The following is a 20,322-nucleotide window of genomic DNA, read 5'->3' on the forward strand; positions in this document are numbered from 1 at the left end:
GTTGAGTTCCTCACATGCCTCACTGCCTTTTTCTGATTCTGTGACATATTTCTTTGGTCGTCTACCTCCATACCTTTCTTCCATACCTGTTTTTCTATATAAATGTCACCCATGCCAAAACTGAATTCTGCTTGGTATAAACTGGGTGATGTTAATATATACCTCATATATAGTTATGTTTTTTAGAGAGGTTGGTTGGTTTACAAACGAAACAACCACTTTCTTCAAGTTTAACTTGTTTTTATATTAATGGAGTTCTTTCTTGTACTTCCTGTTAGCAGTATTTCTACTGTAGATTTTTTTATGGTATCAGCTGTTTTTTGGACATTTAATTGCAAGTTTTATTTTTGTTAATTATGATACCGTTATTCCAAAAGATAACTTAGCATCAATATTTGCCTTTAAGTCTTCTAAACCTTGATGGTTTATAATTCTCTTTCCCATGTGAAAGAGCAAATCCTACTAATATTTGTAAAAAAAAAAAAATTAAAATTTCAGACTGGCATATCAAGATGTTTGGCTTCTAATCTCAATCTGTTGCAAAATACGTCTTGTTGCATTTCTTAGAAAGTGTTAGCATCCTTTTCTGAGATTCCATAAGTGTCACTGCTTCACCACACAGAACAAACCTGATTCCCTCCATTTTTCCTTACCTGCTGTGTGATCCAGGCTGCTGACCACTGATCTCATGGCACTCAGCTCCCCCTGTGTTTTCTTAATAATCCTCCTGCAGCAGGGTGCTAACATCTGGACCACACATCATTTCTTTTTCTTGTACTTCTTTACAGAACATAGATTGCTATCAGTCATTCTTTGAGAGATATTTTAATTATTTTGCATCACCTTGACTTCTGGAGGTGTCAGATAGTTCAGTATGTCTTGCTACTGAACGTGTCCAGTGTGATCTCATCACTAAAACTAGGTTCATCATTGGTAGACATCCTAAGCTACCTGATGCAGTAGGCCTAGTTCACATATTCTACACATTTAATGAAATTTCTTTTGGTGTTTAGTTTGTGCTTTCATTTAAAGATGTAGACAAATTATTGCATTTAAATACTTAGGCAGCAAAAGTCTTGTCCTTTCTTCTCATTTTCAGGTTATATCGCTCCTTGGAGTGGCAGATTTTATTCTCTGTGGGACACCGGGTAAGTAAAGATAAAGGATAATGTTAGCTATCATTAGTTCATAGTTTCTACTGAAAACTGATAATCTTTTGTTCTCCTCATTCTCAAATCCATTTAGTATTTCAGTAAATGAGAATACAGTTGATTTTGATCAGTTACCTAAAGAGAACATTGGCAGTAACTGTTCCGTGGTCTTTGCAACCATTTTATCTTCATCACAAATTTGTTTATTGAATTTCTTGCTTCTTTGGAAATCTTTGAGAATGTTAATTGTATGTTTGTCTATGAAACGTCATGTCAGCATAAGATAACAAAAGGTGGTATCAACACTTGAGGGCACATTTCAGAATTACTAAGAACCTTAAACTTACACTGTTTTCATTGCGCAGCGTTGCACGAAATCACAAAGTTGTTACACATGATCTTGCATGGTGCCTGTCTATTATGTTCATACATCTGTTGTGTGTATACAGATGTCTACTCTGAACAGTTTTGGTTTATTCATGTGTGTTTTTGTAAATAAATTTCGGTTCAGTTAACTTTACAAATTCCAGTGCTCAGTTCTTTAGCCGGACACTTAAAGAATGGACATTAGGAATAAAGCCAAAGGTATTCTGCAGATAAATGTGTTGAAGGTTTGTTTTAACTGGTAGATCTTTAAGATTAAAGGCAGGGGTAGGAGAACTTCAAACATTCGCAGTTCAGCTTTTTATCAGGCTTCGAAGGCCACCTGATAAAAGATTCTGTACCAACCCAGTAATAAATGTAGTAGAATAGCTAACAGTAAAGAAGCCTCACATTTATTTGAAAAATGTACAGATGTTGTTCCTTGCCTCTGAATGAAGCAGTCTGCTCACACATGTACAAACATCAAAATTTGGAGGGCTTGTCTACATTCAGGAATCACATTGTGTTTAAAACACGTCAGTTTCTAAGTGAGACCTGGATATCAGTGAAGAAAAGGACACGTTTGATAGCTCACCATTTGGTCACGTAGCTTTCCAGATCAGGGCTGTACGCAGAGCTGTCTCTTCATGTGGAACCCAATTCTGTCGTTATCCGCACTGAGTGTTCGATGTGTTTAGTTAACATGCATTTCCAAGTGTAGACCAGACCTGATTTTAAGCACCTGAGAAAATGTGGGGACATCAGTAACTGGACTGGTATTTAATATTTGGCTTAATGCACTAAGCAAATGAAGGTGTTTGGTATGGAAAAAGAATACACTATTGAAATCCTAGGAAATTTGCTGTCATGGGTGAGTGTCCTGCTGGAATACAACAACGGCTTCCCTAGCTGTGTGTTTTCATTCTGGTGAAATTGGCTTCCTATTTAGCCATCATAGAACAAAGCACCTGTAATTCTCATTCTTTTAATTAGTATGGAAATGATCCTTTATACTGATGCTTGAAATAGCTCTGCACAAAAATACTTCCTACATACAATAAGACATGGGGACATCTTTTGGTACTAAAGTTTCATCAGGTTTCTGCTAAATAAAGCACTTAGCATTTTAAATTGCAATGCTTCCTTTGAAATGAATTTCAGAATTCCTAATGCTTACAAGTTTTAATAATTTTATCTCTTCAAAATAATTTGAACTGAATTTTTTTTAAAAAAGGTATGCGAAAATTCACATCCCGATCATTGCCTCTGTGTCTGAGCATCAGCCTACAACATGGGTTTCCTTCTTTTTTGATCTGCATATTCTCGTGTGTACTTTCCCAGCAGGGCTGTGGTTCTGTATCAAAAACATCAATGATGAAAGAGTCTTTGGTAAGAGAAAATATTTCAAAATCGTTTCAAAACCTCTTGTCTTCAACTTGATTCTGTTTTGGTTTTGTTTGCTCAAAGCTGGTTTATGACATGTTTAAACCTCTTCTAGAATGTGATATGTTTGAGGGGGAAATGTTCAAAGTTGCCTGCATGCAGTAGTATTTACAGCTTAATGAAAATGCAGCTCATGTGGAGAGGAGTGGGTTGGTGATGGAGTGCCTTATTGCGAGGTGGGGTCAGAGCGTTTGTGCAGTGCTGCTGTGTGGCTCTCCTGTGTGTGGATTGCACAGCCCTCGCGTTAGGGGTGCAGTTTCACACCCAGGTGAGGAGCTCAGAGCAGCAACCCTCCCCCACGTGGGTCCAAGGCACCTGATTCTTCTCTGGTTACCTGGCAGTCATCCCACCACAGAGGGTGATGCAAAGTGCCTTTTCTTAACAGATTTTCAGCTATTTTAGTGAACTGAATCACTTGCTGTGGAGCAAGTGCTAGATAAGGCACAAGCCTAAGCAGAGGCGTGGGGTCTCCCAGTGCCAGTGACAACAAATTGTTTGTTTGTATGAAGCTTTACTTTGAGAGCAGATTGCTGGGGCTATGAATGAGGCTTCTGAGGATGTAACTTGGAGTTGTAGCCCAAAAGGAGGAGTGAAGCACACTCCCTCATTCTGTTACGGAGGCAGAAGGTTACAGTCCATTACAGCAGCCTACTGGAACTACGCCATGAGTAACAGGAACATTTACTGTGTTCAATCCTGTGACTTCGGAGTATTTTGTGCTCTTTTGCTTACATGAGTCCTTGCAAAAAGCAGTGCTGCAAGACTCCCTTTCAGCCTGCTAATGCTGCAGCATCTCAGTCAGCTTAAAGAGACCCATGAGTGAGAGCAGAGAGCCATAGCATCGCACTGCAAAGTGCAAAATGTTTATACAATGCAATTTGATAAATCAGTGCCCCTTAATAATTTCTGCGGCTAATCACAGATCTTTCACAAAAGTGTATGCTTGTGTCAAGCTGTAGCAAACTAGCAATAACCACTATTACATGAACAACAGATGTTCCTAACATGGCATGCAGGTTGCATTCTTGTTTTTTTCTCCTATGAAAAGTGTTGTGAATATTCTTATATTGAAAATCCTGTGGGTTTTTTTTGTTGTTCTTGTTTTGTTGCTGCTTTGTTTGGGGTTTTTGGGGAGGAAAGGGTGAGGGGAAGCAAAGGAAGGGAGCGGAGATAATACTGTCCAGGAAAACTTGCTTAGGAATAGGGCTTGCAGTATCATCTTCTGTATCTGTATTGTAATGTAGACAAGCCCCCATTTGTTCAGGAATGTCTCTAAATTAAATTTTGATGTTTATATGAGAATCTAATCCTTGCTCTTTGTTTTTTCAGATTTAATAACTTGTTTGGCCATTCTAACCAAATGAAACTACCTACTACTCCAATAGTTTTTTTGGTGTGTGCTATTAAATTTCGCTAATAATGGATCTTCTGACACATTATTAATGAATATGAAAATGGAGTCGTGTTATTGTTAATAGTTGGCAAGATGAGTTTCAGGAAGGACTTGAGGCTTAAAAGGGATATGCATTGATTAATTACCCATGTAAATTAGAAAGCAGTACAAGATGCACACTTCAGTCTTTATACACACAGATACTCAGCCCACTTCCAAAAATAGTTTTCTGGTGAGCATGTATGTGTGCAGTCACAGGGAGTGTTACTTTCTAAATGTCATCAGTAGGTTTCTTTTTTCTTCCTCTGCAGTTGCTCTGTATGCAATCAGTGCCGTTTACTTTGCTGGTGTGATGGTTCGTCTGATGCTCACTCTGACTCCTGTGGTCTGTATGCTGTCTGCAATTGCTTTCTCTAATGTCTTTGAGCGTTACTTGGGTGATGATATGAAGAGGGAGAATCCACCAATAGAGGACAGCAGCGATGAGGATGACAAAAGGAACCCTGGCAACTTGTATGATAAGGTGAGGACAGGGAGCAGAAGTTAGGAGTTTAATAGAGATAAGCTTTGTTATTTTTTGGAATTTTCCTAAAGATCTGAAATTTAGAGTAACAAAGTGCTCTTCTCCAATAAGCTGTAAGTGATGCTCTGAAAGAAAATCAGTGTCAGTAGAGAAGTGGTGCCTTCTAACTGATCAGCAGTGAGCCTTTAACCAAAGGAAGTCTGCAGTACTGACCCAGCTTTCTAGATGGGTGATGGCAGGCAGTTGCTCCCTCTCCTTTAATACAGTGGTTTTGTGTCACCCAGTGTCTAACTGCTTCCCTCTTGTATTCCCTCCTAGACATAGTGAAATTAAAGAATAATGTATTTTATGGGAAGGTATTTCTGTACTCATATTCCTGAAGAAGATGGTGTTACCTACTCATGTTTTTATAATTTAGCCTATGTTACACTAACCAGTGCATGAGGGTTTCTCCCTGTTCCTCACAGTAGACTCCAGTGTCTCTCTCTCTTCCACTCCGCCTTATAAAAGGGCATCATCACACTAAGCTAAGTCACATATAGCAGATTTTCTTCTTCTGAAAAGATTTTGGGGAATAATCCATTCTTTCAAGTTGCTGCGTTGTCAAAACGTTCTTGTGCATACTTAGTTAATTTGCAATAGAACTTTGCTGATTTTTGCAGTGTCCCAAAGCTTTTATGGAGTGCATGTAGTGCATTTCGGTTTCACTGCTATGGATGATTGAATTTGCCATAACAGCTATGTTTGTGTTTGTTCAGGCAGGCAAAGTGAGAAAACATGTATCTGAACAGGAGAAAACAGAAGAAGGACTAGGGCCCAACATCAAAAACATTGTTACCATGCTGATGCTGATGCTGTTGATGATGTTTGCTGTCCACTGTACGTGGGTAACGAGCAATGCGTACTCCAGCCCCAGTGTTGTTCTTGCTTCTTATAACCATGATGGGTAAGTAGTGTCACAGGTTTGAAAATAATTATAGGGCAAAAGCATTTCCAGTTCCTTTGCATTTATAACTTGTTTTGCTTTTTGTTATATTAAGGCAAAACTGTCATCTGAATAAAATAAAGTCTTAACGTTCTACTTTTCAAAAATACATAACATTTCAAAAAATACTTGATATGAATACATGAAAATAAATCCTGTCCAAAGCCAGTAAGCATAATAGTTTAAAAAAGAAAAAAAAAAGGTATTTGGGTCATACAATTTGTTAATGAATATATATTCAACTGGAAATGCATTTAATCATGTCTTGAAAAGCAGTTTCAGCTTCTGGCTGTTCAGCTGTCCACGAGTTTAAGCTCATGAGTACAGGCCAGGGACTGAACGCCTCTTAGGGAGTGGAAAGTATAAAAAAGACTTTGTTTGTGAGCCCAGATTTATCATGATGCAGTCAATTCCTTGCCAATATTTGTACTGATGTGAATAAAATGAACTCTGTTCTCCAGCACTCGCAATATCCTGGATGACTTCAGGGAAGCCTACTACTGGCTGAGACAAAACACAGACGAGCATGCCAGGGTAATGTCGTGGTGGGACTACGGTTACCAGATCGCAGGGATGGCCAATCGGACCACGCTGGTTGACAACAACACTTGGAACAACAGCCACATAGCCCTGGTAAGCATGGCAATGATCTGCGAGTGCCAGCACCAAAGTGTCCTCTTCTGGACAGAAAGTGTAGATGTTTATTGAAGGATAGTATGACATGAAGAAACAGAGGTGGAAGGAGCAGGTATCTTGGCTGTTAGTTCAGCTCTGTAATAAAGGTTGGTTTGGAGCTAGACATGATCAATTCTGCTTTTGGGTTCTCCATTTTGTTTTGTTGGAGTTTCCAGAACTGTGGCTCCACTTCAGTTTGTCGTATTTTCTTTGTGGGAAGATGGACAGCATCGAGTTGTGTAACCGTTCCCCTTGAGATGTGCACTAGAAAAACTCACTGGTAGCACTGCTCGGCCAGCACTGCCCACAGATCATTTCAGTTCAGCAATGCGTTTGACTGGATTTTGAGTGGCACCCTGAAAACCAACCGTATGAAATGCATTTTTCGGACATCCTGGAAATAGGAGAAAGTAGCAATAGAAGTGTTGCAGACTTGAAGTGATTGTTTTCTCAAATCTGCAGTTTGATAAAACATCTGTACCTTTAATTTCTTCCAGTTCTGAAGTATAAGGGTTGTGTGTGCCATCTGAGGCAGGGCGTTTGTTAGCACTGTCTGCGTCTACAGAGGCGCTGTCCTTTTTTCAGAAACAAAGGAATGCCATACATTGTAGCCTTCCTAGGTGCTGTGTAGTCGGCCATCACTCAGTGCCTGCTTCTTCCCAGAAGACCTGTGTTCTGTGATGTGGGCAGAGGGCCAGGAAGAGCTTGAGGAAAGTGACAAAATAGTTTCTGTCTTCTGTCAGTACCCAGCACAGCAGTTGGACCAGATGTGCTGGCAAGCAGCGTTCAAAATGAACAAATTAATTGAGGGATGCTTGAAGCATACAAAGTACTGTAAAAATGTGTGAGGTGAGGTGCTTTTGGCAGTGGCAGGGAGCTAGAATCAGCCAAAAGAAAGCTTGGGAAATTGAATCAGTGTTGCTGATATTAGTCAGCAGGCCTTCCCATGTAATGAGGCTTTTCTCTTTTTTTTTCTTGTCGACCTGCCAGAGTCAGTGTGTTACAGAGCTTCTAAACGGAATGTCTGTCTGTCTGTGTTCACCTGCTCTATAGATAGCTCTGTTTTGCTGTTGCCAGTATCTATAGTACAGATGCTAAGTCCAAACCTGCAGATTCTTCAGGACAAGATGTATAAGGTGAATAGACAGACCATAAAACAACCACCTGTACTTTGTACACACAGTAACTGTGCACGTTACAGCACTGATTATTAATGGTTTTTAATAAAGAATTCTCCCCAGTATGACTGGAGGGTTGGTACTGTTAGCTTCCATCTGTGAACAAAGGGAGAAGTAAGCACTACGTGTGCTTTGTGGCACTTCTCTGAACTGGTGTTCTGAATGAGGCATTGCCCTGAAATATTTGCCAGATGACTTTTTCCTGCGCAGAAATGGAAATGTGCCAAATAATTTCACACAGACAATAGCTAAGAAACTGAGCTTCTTTTTGACAGATTGCAGCGTAAGCTTAGTATTTTCTAATCAAGTTCTTAACTGAATTTTACCAATTTGGATTCAGTATTATTTATATGGTAGTTGTGCCCTTCTACTACAGTGAGACATTATTATACTTTTAAGCGCAGGAGATTTTATGGCAAACAGGACTACTGAGCAGGTGCCAGTTAGTGACCTAAGTGGATTTTTAAAGTAATTTTTAGGTGAAAAATGAACATTCCGGAAGATTTTTTACATACAGCTTTAAAAAGATTTTCAGGGCCAAAACACTGGCTTGCCAGTGCTACGCTTTTAACTCAAAGGTAACTCTAGCCTGGTATTTTCTCTCCATAAACTTTCCCTGAATTCCACACCAAGGAACCCTATCTGCTACTGAGCGCAGTGCAGCATGGCTGCTGTAGTAGAGAGGGACAGAAGGAAGGAAAGAAAAAAAGGGAGGGAGGGGGACAGCAAAAGAACACCAACATTTCAAAAAATGTATTCCTGTCAGGCTGAAAATAATTTGCAGCACAGCATTTTCTGCCACACCAACTTCTTGGCAATGCAGCTGTCACTGGAAAAATCTGTAGCTGCCACAAAAGGAAAGCAGTTGTTACCACACTTCTTACAGCTCATTTCAGTAGGCAGCCCTTCCTTCTCCTGCAGAGCAGAAGCCTTTTCCATTCAGGTTGAGCTTTAGGCCTTCTAAATAAAGACAATCTGTTTTATTTACTTAGAAGGAGATTGTGGGATCTGGTGGGTGACAAGCATTTTGCAGATGCTTGACCTGAGAACGTGGTCATTAGGGAGCTGTACAGATACTGAGGGTGTTTTTGCTGTGATGCAGGTGGGAAAGGCCATGTCCTCAAATGAATCGGCAGCATACGAGATCATGCGAAGTCTGGATGTGGATTATGTTTTGATTATTTTTGGTGGTGTGATCGGCTACTCGGGTGATGACATCAATAAGTTCTTGTGGATGGTGAGAATAGCAGAGGGGGAACATCCCAAAGATATTCGGGTAAGTGGAAATGCACACAGGGAAACTGAAGGCTTCTTGGCTGAATGTGTTCTGTATTTTCATCTCCACTTTTTTCTTCTTTTTTTTTGACCTTTATTTACTTTGTCATTTTTCTGGTGTTCATCACAGTGGAGGGAAATCTCTATTTACTGCAGTTATTTGAAAATATGTTAGGGGTTGTTCTTCCAGAACAATAGCAGGGCAGAGGCCTGCAGTCTGTAGCACGGGTTCTTTCAGTATTTAGCTATGAAAGGTCAGTAATCTCAAAAGCTTTTCAATTTCTTTTATGCATTGTAATAAAAGAACAAGGTATCTTTTATCATTCCTGTGCACCACTGAATTACTAAAAAACAAGTCAGAGCATTCAGAATGTTTAAATAGTTGGTGTTACAGATTTCTTCAAACTCTGTAATAGCAGGAGACAAGCTAGCATTAATATTTATTTATGTAGAGTTGAAGTTATTTGAATGTCTCTGATTGCAGAAGTCTGTAGTGATATTTGCTTAAGCCAAACAAAAACTTTCAGACAGCACAGGAATAATGGAGAAGCTGCATGGAGAGTTTCATCTTGCACTTGAGGTGAAAACAGCAAAAAAAATTATATGTACAAACTGTGCACAAAGGAAGTCTACAATAACACACAGATCTTGTATATTAACAGTATGGTGCTTTGCACATTTTAAGAGTAATTCGGGCAGACATCCTCCAACTAGTTTGTATGTTTTCAAGTCAGTTTTCCAGTGACTGTTTACAGTAAAGTGACAAAATTTGTAGTGAGATAAGAACAGGGATGTAGAAGGATTGTTCTGCAGCATTTTAGGTTACAGTGAGGAGTTTGTAACTGATTCTACCTTCAGTGAGCATCATCATGACTGACTCGAATCGGGCTTTTAAGTCAATTTAGATTCTTTACGAAAGCTTTGTTGGTGTGGTGGTGGTGGTGGTTTGTTCTGTTGGTTTTTGTGGAGAAAGGAATGAGAAATTACCTTACGTAGAGGTTTAGTTTATATTGACTCTATCTTCTTTTGCTTTTAAAGGAAAGCGATTACTTCACTCCTCAGGGAGAATTCCGGGTAGACAAGGCAGGTTCTCCAACACTGCTGAACTGCCTCATGTATAAGATGTCCTATTACAGATTTGGAGAGATGCAGGTTAGTGCTAACTCTTCTACTAAACCATAATTAAAATGTGAGAATACAAATGTTACTTTGATGCATTTTCCACCGTTTAGATTGAGCACTGCTCCTGATAGTAGAATCGTTAAGCAAGGAAGTAATCTTCACCAATTAATTATAATGCCTCCAAACTACTTTCTGCACGGAGCCTTTAGGCAGAAGCAGTTGTACTGCTAACCTAGACTGACACTTAGCTTTGTGCTGTCCTTTACTTGGTCTCAGATGAGTGTCCTAATTCCATTATGCAGAGCACTCAATAAGCTTCAATTCTTATGTGGTAGGGAGCATTTGTTGTTCATAACAGCAAAACAGAACTATTAATAATTGTCTTTATTTAGTATCTGTCAGAAACCACCCAATTTCTACCCAAGTCACACCAGTATATTATGCAACACCATGCTGTAAGAGGGGGAGGGCATAATTGATGTAAACACATAATTCTTGGCATCATCAAACATGTTTATAGCTAAATCGGCCTGCTTTGCTTTTTTCTCCTGTTCTCACCACCAGCCCTTGTCCCAGGGGCTCCTCATTCTGACCTCTTTGCACAAAAGCCCTTTATTCAGCTATAGCTTTGCAGCCAAGGGATCGTGTTCCTAACACAGGGGTCAAATTTAACTGATAACCCCAATAAGAAACTATTTTGGACTTGTACGGAAGAAACATGGAAGTGCAAACTATTTCAGTACGAGAGTAGAAAAGTACACATTAACAGCTGTGCCAAAAAAACCCCCAACCTGCTATGAGCTGCTGTACCTTAGTCTTCCACTGGAATAGTTTAATCTCTGAATGCAGAAGTGGTGTTTCCATCGAAGATACAAAGCGCTGTTTCTTGCATCAACTGCAGGAATGAATGAGACTTCTCAATTTTTACAGTTGAGAATAAGAGAGTATTTTCTGTGTAGCAATGACCAATGTAATAAAGGAAGTAGCATCCTTTGACCAGACCAGTGGAAATTGCTGCCCTGTGGTATGAAGCACCACAGTTTGTGGTGATGTGCTTTTGGGTTTTGTCTTAACTAATACACAGCTCTAATCTTTGTAGCTGGATTTTCGGACACCCCCAGGATTTGATCGTACGCGAAACGCTGAGATTGGAAACAAGGACATTAAATTTAAACATCTGGAGGAAGCCTTTACCTCAGAGCACTGGCTGGTTAGAATATACAAGGTGAAACAACTAGACAACAGGGAGACGTTGGATCATAAACTTAGAGTAACCAACATTGTACCGAAACAGAAGTATTTGTCAAAGAAGGTGGGTTCCCAGTGAAGTAACTCGGAGGGTCAAGAGAGGGCAGTTTACTGTTAAGTCAATCACATAGCGGGTGAATTATGTATTTCCACTAGCCAGAATATCATGGATACTGTTCATGTTAGTGTCCAATATCAGACCTGCCTGCTGGTAATAATTGTTAATTTACTGTCTGCTTAACTTACAAGCATGTGAAGACACAAGGCTAGATTTTTTTTAGGCAGAACACTAACTGGAAATAGAGCGTGTCATTGGCTGTTACAGCTCCTAAGTCTTCATGTAACTGGAAGTATAATCTCTAAAGTAAATCAATTCATGTTTCAGTAACTATGGCTCACTAAGTAAATTCTGTGGAAGTTGCTTTCTGACTTTGTTTGAAAGTAGTGATGCCTAGAAGTTTAAAAATGGCACTTTTGTATAAAATAAATTAAATATGAAACTTTTGTTGATGGAACTTAAGTGTCTGGCTGCTTACTGTTCGATGTCATCTTAGTGTTAGTTTGGCGTGCTGCTTCAGCCTGCTAAGAAGGATTTGTTATCAGGGAGCACGGGAGAACCGTAGCAGCAGCCCTGTCCTTCATGGCTTCTCACCCCTGTATACGCTAACATACGTTGCAAAGGGAATCCCAGAATCCTGTCAGAAAGAAATGTGTGTGAATTAGTGCAGGCAGTAAACATACATCCGTCATATAAGTACAAATAAGGAGTGTTAGAGGGGACTGGTAAAAATGGTAAAAGTTGCATATTTTAAGTGAAATAAGGCATTTGAGAGTTGCCAAAGAAGCTAGTCTTACTATAAAAAGACAACAGAAGTTTTTCTGAACCTAACATACAGTGTAACTTTTGCTTGTAGGTGATAAAGCAGGACTGTAAGTAGTATTTGTAAACACACTGACCTCGCTAGAGCTGTGCACGTGCTGGTTCTGTCTAAAGGCAGTTTTGATCCAGCACCAGCTGTTGTAGCACCAACTACTAAAGGATTTCCCATTAAGGAATGAGTGAACCAGGAAAGAACTTGGGGCCAGTGTCTAAACTCAGATTGCTTAAGCACGTGCTGAGGGTTCTGTAGTAGCTGAGGGTTTCAAATGCTTGCTTCCTTACTGGAAGTCCAGTCCTTCTCCTGTCACTCTTCCACAGTGAGGGTGACATTGCTCAAACTCACCAGAGTACCAAGTCTGACTACTGTGTTGATATCTCACTTTAAAACACTTATTTTCAGCAAAAAGTTGTCTTTAATGGACATAAAGGAGCCTGCTGCTATGCATGGCACATTGCAGCAAGTGTGGGAGCTGCTCACTGTGCAGCTCTGCTTGCCAGGAGCTGACTATTTATTTATGCATTTGAATTTAATATAAGCCAAGACTAGCATCTCCCCATCACCACCTTTATTAAATAAAAAGAAGAAAGAGGAACCTAAAACACACTGATAAAGACCCATGAGCAGAAAGCACTAACTAGCCTGCAGGCAGCAGAGGACTAAAGATTAAAATATGCGTGTGCAGTTTCTCTTATTTTTGAAAAACATTTTTTGTGCAAATATTACTATCTACCTTGCCAACTTCAAAGAGAACCAAATAGGGCAAAAGGTGGTATTTCCAAACAAAACTAATGCTGTCACTTCTGCTCTTTGGCCTATTTAGTAAAGCTTTATCACGTTGGTTAATTATTAATTCTGCCTCAGCTCAAGCTTTGAAAATAACTCTACAGATTGTGTATATGCAGCTTGGAAAAGTACAGCACATACCAAAGCAAACGCTGGGCATGAATTAACAATTGCAGTTTTAAAAATAATAAACAGGTATTACTTAGTTGAGGATTTACCCATTAAGCTCTTTAAAAATAAATCTGATGCTCAGATTGAAACGCACGGCATTAAAATCGCGGTCAAGATTAAATCATTAACTAATGCATTGTATTCTGTTTTTCTTTTTAGACCTCCAAAAGGAAGCGTGGCTACATTAAGAATAAACTAATTTTAAAGAAAGGCAAGAGACCCAACAGGAAGACAGTTTAAATGCACTGTTCCGAATGCTAATACGAAGCAGTTGTCCTTGAGATAACCGGTCTTTGCCTTTAGCTCAAGTCATGTTTCACAGCAACATGAGGGTACAGAACCATCATTGGTCCAGATTATTGTACAAAATTTTCAGGCAATGTCTGATTAAAAATATTGGCTTATTGAGAACAGCTGTTTTAGATTTGTAATGTGAAGCAAGACAGAGCTGCTATCCAAGTCTAGCAGCGTTTTTTTATTGGTACATATTATCCTTCAAATCGGTTGAGAATTTGGACTGACTGCACCAAAGAACCCTGTAATTTGGTCCTTGGCACATGCATACTTGTCAATCTTTTTTGGAATACGTTCAGCTGAAGAGCAGCAGCATGTAAACTGGAATGGTTAAATCTAAAATGACTTGTTTTCGACAATTACGAGGAAATAAAGCTGTCTTTGAAATTAAACTTTCACAGTAAGTTCCTCCCATAATCACTGCTCCATGGTTTCTTCAGCCGTCCTTTCCTCTCGCTGCAGGCTGGTTTTGATCTGGGGTGTAAGAAGCAAAGCTGCAGTTCCCAGCAGAGCTGGGGCAGGACAGATAACCGGGGGATGGCTCCGACCGGATGAGCTGCTTTTGGTTAGCAGGGATTGCAGTGCTGCTGCCTTATGCTATCGCTTCATCAGGTAGACGAGGCAAACCTTGCACATTACAGATACAAGGGCTAAATTTGCATCCTCTGGAAAAAGCTGAGTCGACAGTAATGAATGCTATAGAAACGTACAGCTGAGCACCATACTGTGGCTGGTGCTTCAGAACTGAAACTAAACTATTTTAGGAAAATGTTTACATTAGTAGAACAAGCGGAGCCTGTTGTAGGAAAGAAAAAGGTTGACAGGTATACAACCCCTTTTCTGTGTCTGGCAGTGGTAGAGGGTTTGCAAACCTTTTCGCCCTCACCACCTTCACCTGCGAGGGCAGAAGTTCTTCTGGAAATCTGTTTCTCTGCATCTTTATTTAGTGCTCAGATCAACTGAAGAAATCCCCTCTATAGCGCTATTTGTTTCTTCTGTCTTTTATACTGATTTCTTGTTTGTTTTTTGTTGTTTTTCTTTTTAAAGAAAAAGGTGGTGAAAACTGTCACATTAAATGCACTAAAGTAATATAAATGGAGATTGAACGTGTTCATTTTCCAGCTATAGGGAAGCTTTATACAAACTTGAACATTTTCTTTGGATAAAATGCAAGAAAGGGTTTTGCAGTTTGTTTTCCTGCCACAGATTGTAACTTTTTACAGAAACAAAACTTGCATCAGTGACTTGATGTGAAGTGCAGAATAGTATGTACCTTTCATGAAGAAAATGTAAATTTACAGTGTCCTTATGAGAATGTTACTGCTGACTTCTTTCCCAAGGTGTAGAATATTTTTGATTTACGAACTCATTTCCAACTCCAGTGGTTTTTTTACAGACCAATACTACAGCTGAAGCGTTTTCACAGAGGTAATTAAATCTGGATTTCTGGCCCCGTCATTTGGAGATTTCATTTATTTTGTTGCTTTCAAGTTCAATGCAGACCAGTTGTTGACTGTAGGGGAAAATAAAGTTAATTCAAGTTTTGTGTTAATAAGGGTGTTGTGTTGGTTTTGTTGTGGTTACTCAGTAATGTGGTGCTTACAGTCCTAGCAATAAATTCATGCATTCAGACTGGGTAATGCAAAGTTACTGACCTCAGGAAGTTGCTGCAGTGAATCCACAGCAGCTACTTACTAAAGCTGGAAGGATGTTAAGTTAAACACAGGACCTCAGCTGTGAGGAAATCCAAAGCAGCTGTGATAGTTTCAGGGAACACACCCTGCAGTGAATACTGCCAGCAGCTGGAGAAGCCTGAGAGGTCGCCGTCACTTACATACAAGCAGAAGGGTGATGCATAACTTGCAGTATTCCAAGCAAATCTACACCTTGACTGCTCAGCAGTGGTAAGAAAAAAGCAGTCAGGCATTTGAAAGAATATGCAAAAGTCAGCTGAGCAGGTGCTGCTGGTCAGTCTCCTGTTTAGCTGTAATGCAGCCTTGCTTAAGAGGTGACCCTCCCATCTCCAAGAATCTTTACAGTTCTGTGAAAAAATGCTTTCTATGTTAGCTGTCAGCATTTTCCTACAGTAGAGCAGAAATAACTACTAATTTTATAGTATTTTTAAAGCAACATGAAAGGATAAGCAGCTAACTCCCAAGAATCTCAACGAGCCTGGGCCCAAGTTTAACTATTACTTACCTGAGCATTCTTAAATCTAATCTGACTTCAAGGCTTTTACTAGTAGTCTGCCTTACAATGAAAATTTGCTTTGACACCATTAGGGGGAAAAAAAAAAAAAGCCTTTCCAACATACCAGCAGGCACTGTTTGACCTTCCTTGGTCCCTCAGGAACCAGCACATTGCAGGTGCCCACTTCTCCCATCCTTGATGCTCTTACAAGAGCTGAGCCCCCCTTGTACCAGCAAAGGGCAGCACGCTCAGTTCTCGTCATTCTCAAACCTACCTTCCATCCCGGGGTGCTTCCTCACAGCAATCTTCTTGTTGCTCTACTGAATCAAGGGTGGTAGAGTTTGAAACACAGTTGCTATGAAGGAGTAAAAATCTAAAGGGAAAAATATGTTTGAGCCAGGCTCAGCCCTTCAGTTGCCGAAGAACTACACCTGTGCACCCATAGCTGATGCTGCTCAAGTTTGGCATCACTTGGGCACTGCTACGAAGAGCAAGGAGAACACCACTGCTGTTGTTTATCCCAGCAGAAACGTTCTGAATTGCAGAAGAAATTCCGAAAGAGGAGGGAGAAGCTATTTGTTAAGTACCTATCTTAGTAGATTACTCTTGGAAGCAGCAGTTAAATGCTTTGACTCAGCCCTCTGTACATATCAATGCCACTGAGAGAAAACTGAAATGAAATCCCATTTGGCTGTGACTAAAGCTGTCAGTAACGATGCTTAAAACACGCCACAGCCCTGAAGCAATGCAACGAGAGGTGAGGAACATGACTGAACGGTATTTCCTGTCTCATTCACAGCCACTGTTGGTCTCTGTTTTGCATTAAAACGAAGTCCTCTGGCATGGTGTTTCCCAACAATGTGGATGAATATCTAAAACAAACCAGACACGTTATCCGACATGTGAGAAATGCAGACCACACCAGTGTCCAGTGCTGCAGTAATCCAGAATTTTATTTTAAGATAATCTCTGTTAATGATGAAATTTAAATGGAACGAATTTCAGAACTGAGGGAACATCTCAACCTTTCTCCTTTTTCTTTGCCAAAACAAGGCCTGTGCTTCCCAGCCTTTCCAAAACCACTGCCGCCCAGCCCTGTGCTCTCTGTGTAGTGCTGCCCAAATCAAACACCACCAGCTGTATGGCGTCTGCCAGTACTAACAGGGAGGAACACTCAAGTAACATAAACAAAAGGCAGAGTTCTGTTGACCAGAACCATGGAAACAGATCACATGTGCCCTCAGCACTGTGGTAGCCCTGAACCTGGGAATAAATGCTTCTCATTAACTAATGCATCCCCACTACTAAATGAGACACCTTTAATTCACGAGCATCGTAATTTTAACTTCACAAATCATGAAAGGAAGGCAAGTAAGAGAATGCCAGAGCATCTTTTAAAATGTTGAAGGTAAAAATTTCTGTTCAGAAAGTTCTTTCTGAACATTTCTAATTCGAGAAAAAAGTTGCATAGGCCTTCAACAGATGTGCACAACAAAAATCTGAAGTACATGGATTACATTACAATTCCAAGTGTATACACTGGCTACTTAAAATGGAAAATAATCTCTTGCAAGCCAGGCCAGCTACTGGAACACCTTACAGAATAAGGCTTAGGAATACTTAAGTTTTCGGTCCTGTAAAACGTACTGAACACATAACCATCAGAAAAGTAAAATGACACTTCTGAACATCGTTCTGAAATCTCCTGCTGATGGGATCTTTAAATAAGAAACTTTAATGTTTGTCTCTCCCAAGTTAGTTGGGAAAAGTGATGGTACCTGGGGACTCAGCATCAAGAGACATTTATCAGAGCACAAGTGGAATGTTCTCAGTATGCACCACCAACCAACCATGCAGACAGAAAAAAATCTTCAATGAATTACAAGCATAAAGTTACTCATCAAATGTCCTAAGAGAATGACTACAGTATCTCTGCAGCTGCAACAGTGATGCCATCAAAGCCATGAAAGCTCTGCTCTCCTAGCAGGGGCTGGAACCTCACAAAGAAGTTTCCAATGGTGATTTTCAGTGAGCGTGTGACAGTCAAAGGTTCTGGGAAAATGTTCCATTTGTTTAATTCTGCATTTAGAGTGGTCTTTGTGATGATGCTACAAACTGCACTGATCGCTCTAGTTACTTATCAGACTAACCTGAAACAAGAGCAGAACCATGATGGGCAGACTGCCAGCAGGTGGTAAGGAATGCATTTTCCTGACAATACCTGATGGTGGTATTCAGTGATTACCACAACTGCATCACTGTGGTGGTTACAGAGAAACACTGACTATAGCTAAAAATAAGATATTTCTTTAAAAAAAAAACATCAGTTACAAAACTAAGCTCATTCGGTCCACATTTTTCTTCAGAAATAGTATTTAAATCACTCATAACATGAATCTTTCTAACGTGCAAAAAAAAAAAAAAAGTATATCCAAGCAGACAAATAACATTCATGAGAGAAAGGCCACACTTCATTACACAGGGTTCTAAAGTTCAGCTTGGGAAGACTTATCAAGAGTTATATCCAGTGAACTGATGTTTCCTTGCACACACACCTCTGTATGGCCATGAGTTACTCAAGAGATTTTAATATCCAGCAAAAAATAAAGCATAATAAAATGCACAACATACAACAACAGATATAAGCAACACTTTGACCTAAATGTATTAGCGTAATAGGTGCAAAGCAAAAGTCATCCTGTTAATAAAGCAGACAAAAGGCACAACATAATCCACGCTACAGCAAGACAGGGCCCCATGCCAGGAGGTGAGAAACAGAGGGGTTTCTTTGCAGAGCGCTGTTAGAACAGCACTGAGCAGCAGTCAGCACGTCTTACATCTGTTTGCTGTCACTCCTCTCGAAAACACACCTTCACTTGTAACGAACACAAACTAAAAAGCAATGAAGGTTTAAGAAATGTATAGAATCCACATTCTTTGTGTCACAGTAGTTTTCTTACAAAGCAAGATCAAGCTGCAGGATTGTTTACTCTTTTATTTTACAAAACAAGTTACATCCCATTTCATTCATTTCATTAATAAAGTTCTTGTTTCAGTGTAGTAATTTACTAAATCATTACTCGGACATCAGAAAATCATTCATCTGAAAAGGCTTCTTATCTCCTCCCACGAGGAAGCATTCAAAGCGATCACAAGCAAAAAAAATGAAGGTACAGCTCTACCTGACCAAGGACTGAGGGGCTCTGACTCTACAGCAGCAGTGGGCATGGGCAGCTCGGGAGGCTCAGACCCACTGCAGCAGCTGCACCCAACTCACAGCCTGGCATTTCTGCACAAATGCATCAGCAGCAGTTTGATTTTAAAGGCAGGGCTGTGAACTGGGGCTCCTCAGACACAGACTGGGAGGGCAGGGAAGCTGAGGCAAGTTTGAAGACCTCAGCTCTATCTGCCAGGAGGGATTTAGCAAAACATGTAACCAAACGCATCGGCATGACAACAGCCAAAAAACATCACACAGCAAGACCAAAAGCAGCTGGCTAGGAGCGACCAGAGACCTGTGAAACTTCTGAAGTAGGAACAAACGAAACAGTGAGGACACGCCGGGTTAGTGCCAACAACGTTCTTGAGAAGGTATTGCTACTTCTTGTAAGAGCAGAAAATTCACACCGCAAGTGACAGAAACATGCTCTCAAATCAGCATCCCAAAGAGCGCTGTCAACGCATCATTCACACGTCAAAGTGAGTTACCCCGTGACTGCTGGAACGGAATGACTGCCATTAAGTGACATCACGTTTCAAGTGCAAAACATTTTTGGCAAAAGTGAAAAATAGAAAACCTTAACCAGTACTAATAAAAAAGTGGTTTGTAAATACTAGCACAGGGCCTGATCCTGCAAGCACGCAACTCGGGAACCCCAGTTGATGGCAGCCAGAGTTCTGTGCCCTAAGGTTTAAAGGATAAGGTCTTTAAATCACCATTAGTGTTTATACTTTGTTTATGTGCAGTGTAAGTAACACACACACAAACACACATGCATACTGTGTGTCTATATGTGTGTATATCGTACACGTGTGTGTGTCTGTGTATCCATACACATCAAATGGCTCCTGAATCACCTTGAGCTTGTGGCTATTTGAGATGCACTGTTCACAGTATATAGCTTCTCATTTGTATCTTCTGATAACGAGACCTACTCAGTGACATTTTACAAATTATATACTGTGTCTTTATAATGCCTTTAAGGTAAGGTTATAAGACAATTCCTGCATCTTGTCAAAGGCTCTTCCAGAGAGGATTCAAGTATTGCCAACCATCTCCCTGTAAGAAAATTAGGGACAGGTTACAAACAAGATTTATTCATAATGCATCTGCATACATCCACATAAAAACTAAAATGCCACCAATCGACACTAGAAACCATCCCTGTTCTCTGCAAACTCTGTGCTTAATGAACTTACAGGTAATTTTTGCAGAATAGAAGAAAATTCCCCTGGGGGAAAAAAGCAAAGGGAAGATGCAGCAGCTGAACTACTGGTTTAAATAACTGCACACACTAGCTAACTTAAACACATTTGTGTAATGATTCTCTCACTACATCTTATTTCCCCTTCCCCACTTCTCTAAGGGAGAACAAAGATGAACTTTGTAAAATCTACCTCATTCTGAGCAGATGAATCCCAAGGCTG

General features: G+C 40.1%; 2 protein-coding genes and 1 long non-coding RNA gene across 3 annotated transcripts in view; 1 reads left to right on the forward strand and 2 right to left on the reverse strand.

Moving 5' to 3' along the window:
• STT3B (STT3 oligosaccharyltransferase complex catalytic subunit B) overlaps positions 1 to 13,877 on the forward strand; it is a 48,363-nt gene extending 34,486 nt beyond the window's left edge. Inside the window, exons 8-16 of the mRNA XM_052695891.1 lie at positions 1,100 to 1,148; positions 2,749 to 2,903; positions 4,662 to 4,873; positions 5,632 to 5,819; positions 6,320 to 6,491; positions 8,814 to 8,987; positions 10,025 to 10,138; positions 11,208 to 11,420; positions 13,351 to 13,877. Of these exons, the coding sequence (XP_052551851.1) occupies positions 1,100 to 1,148; positions 2,749 to 2,903; positions 4,662 to 4,873; positions 5,632 to 5,819; positions 6,320 to 6,491; positions 8,814 to 8,987; positions 10,025 to 10,138; positions 11,208 to 11,420; positions 13,351 to 13,431 (1,358 nt within the window). The 3' untranslated portion in view covers positions 13,432 to 13,877. The remainder of the gene's footprint in view (positions 1 to 1,099; positions 1,149 to 2,748; positions 2,904 to 4,661; positions 4,874 to 5,631; positions 5,820 to 6,319; positions 6,492 to 8,813; positions 8,988 to 10,024; positions 10,139 to 11,207; positions 11,421 to 13,350) is intronic.
• Positions 10,478 to 13,355, reverse strand: LOC128086913 (uncharacterized). The gene is made up of 2 exons (XR_008209587.1): positions 11,893 to 13,355; positions 10,478 to 11,003 (listed from the first exon to the last, which is right to left on the reverse strand). It is a non-coding gene; the product is annotated as an uncharacterized LOC128086913 (long non-coding RNA).
• A 4,778-nt stretch (positions 13,878 to 18,655) lies between the features above and the next one.
• The window catches only part of OSBPL10 (oxysterol binding protein like 10), a 99,285-nt gene continuing 97,618 nt past the window's right edge, over positions 18,656 to 20,322 (reverse strand). Inside the window, exon 12 of the mRNA XM_052695892.1 lies at positions 18,656 to 19,954. Within this exon, the coding sequence (XP_052551852.1) occupies positions 19,910 to 19,954 (45 nt within the window). The 3' untranslated portion in view covers positions 18,656 to 19,909. The remainder of the gene's footprint in view (positions 19,955 to 20,322) is intronic.

The sequence above is a fragment of the Tympanuchus pallidicinctus genome, unplaced genomic scaffold (assembly GCF_026119805.1).
Source record: "Tympanuchus pallidicinctus isolate F22 unplaced genomic scaffold, pur_lepc_1.0 scaffold3, whole genome shotgun sequence".
Classification (NCBI taxonomy): Eukaryota; Metazoa; Chordata; class Aves; order Galliformes; family Phasianidae; genus Tympanuchus; species Tympanuchus pallidicinctus.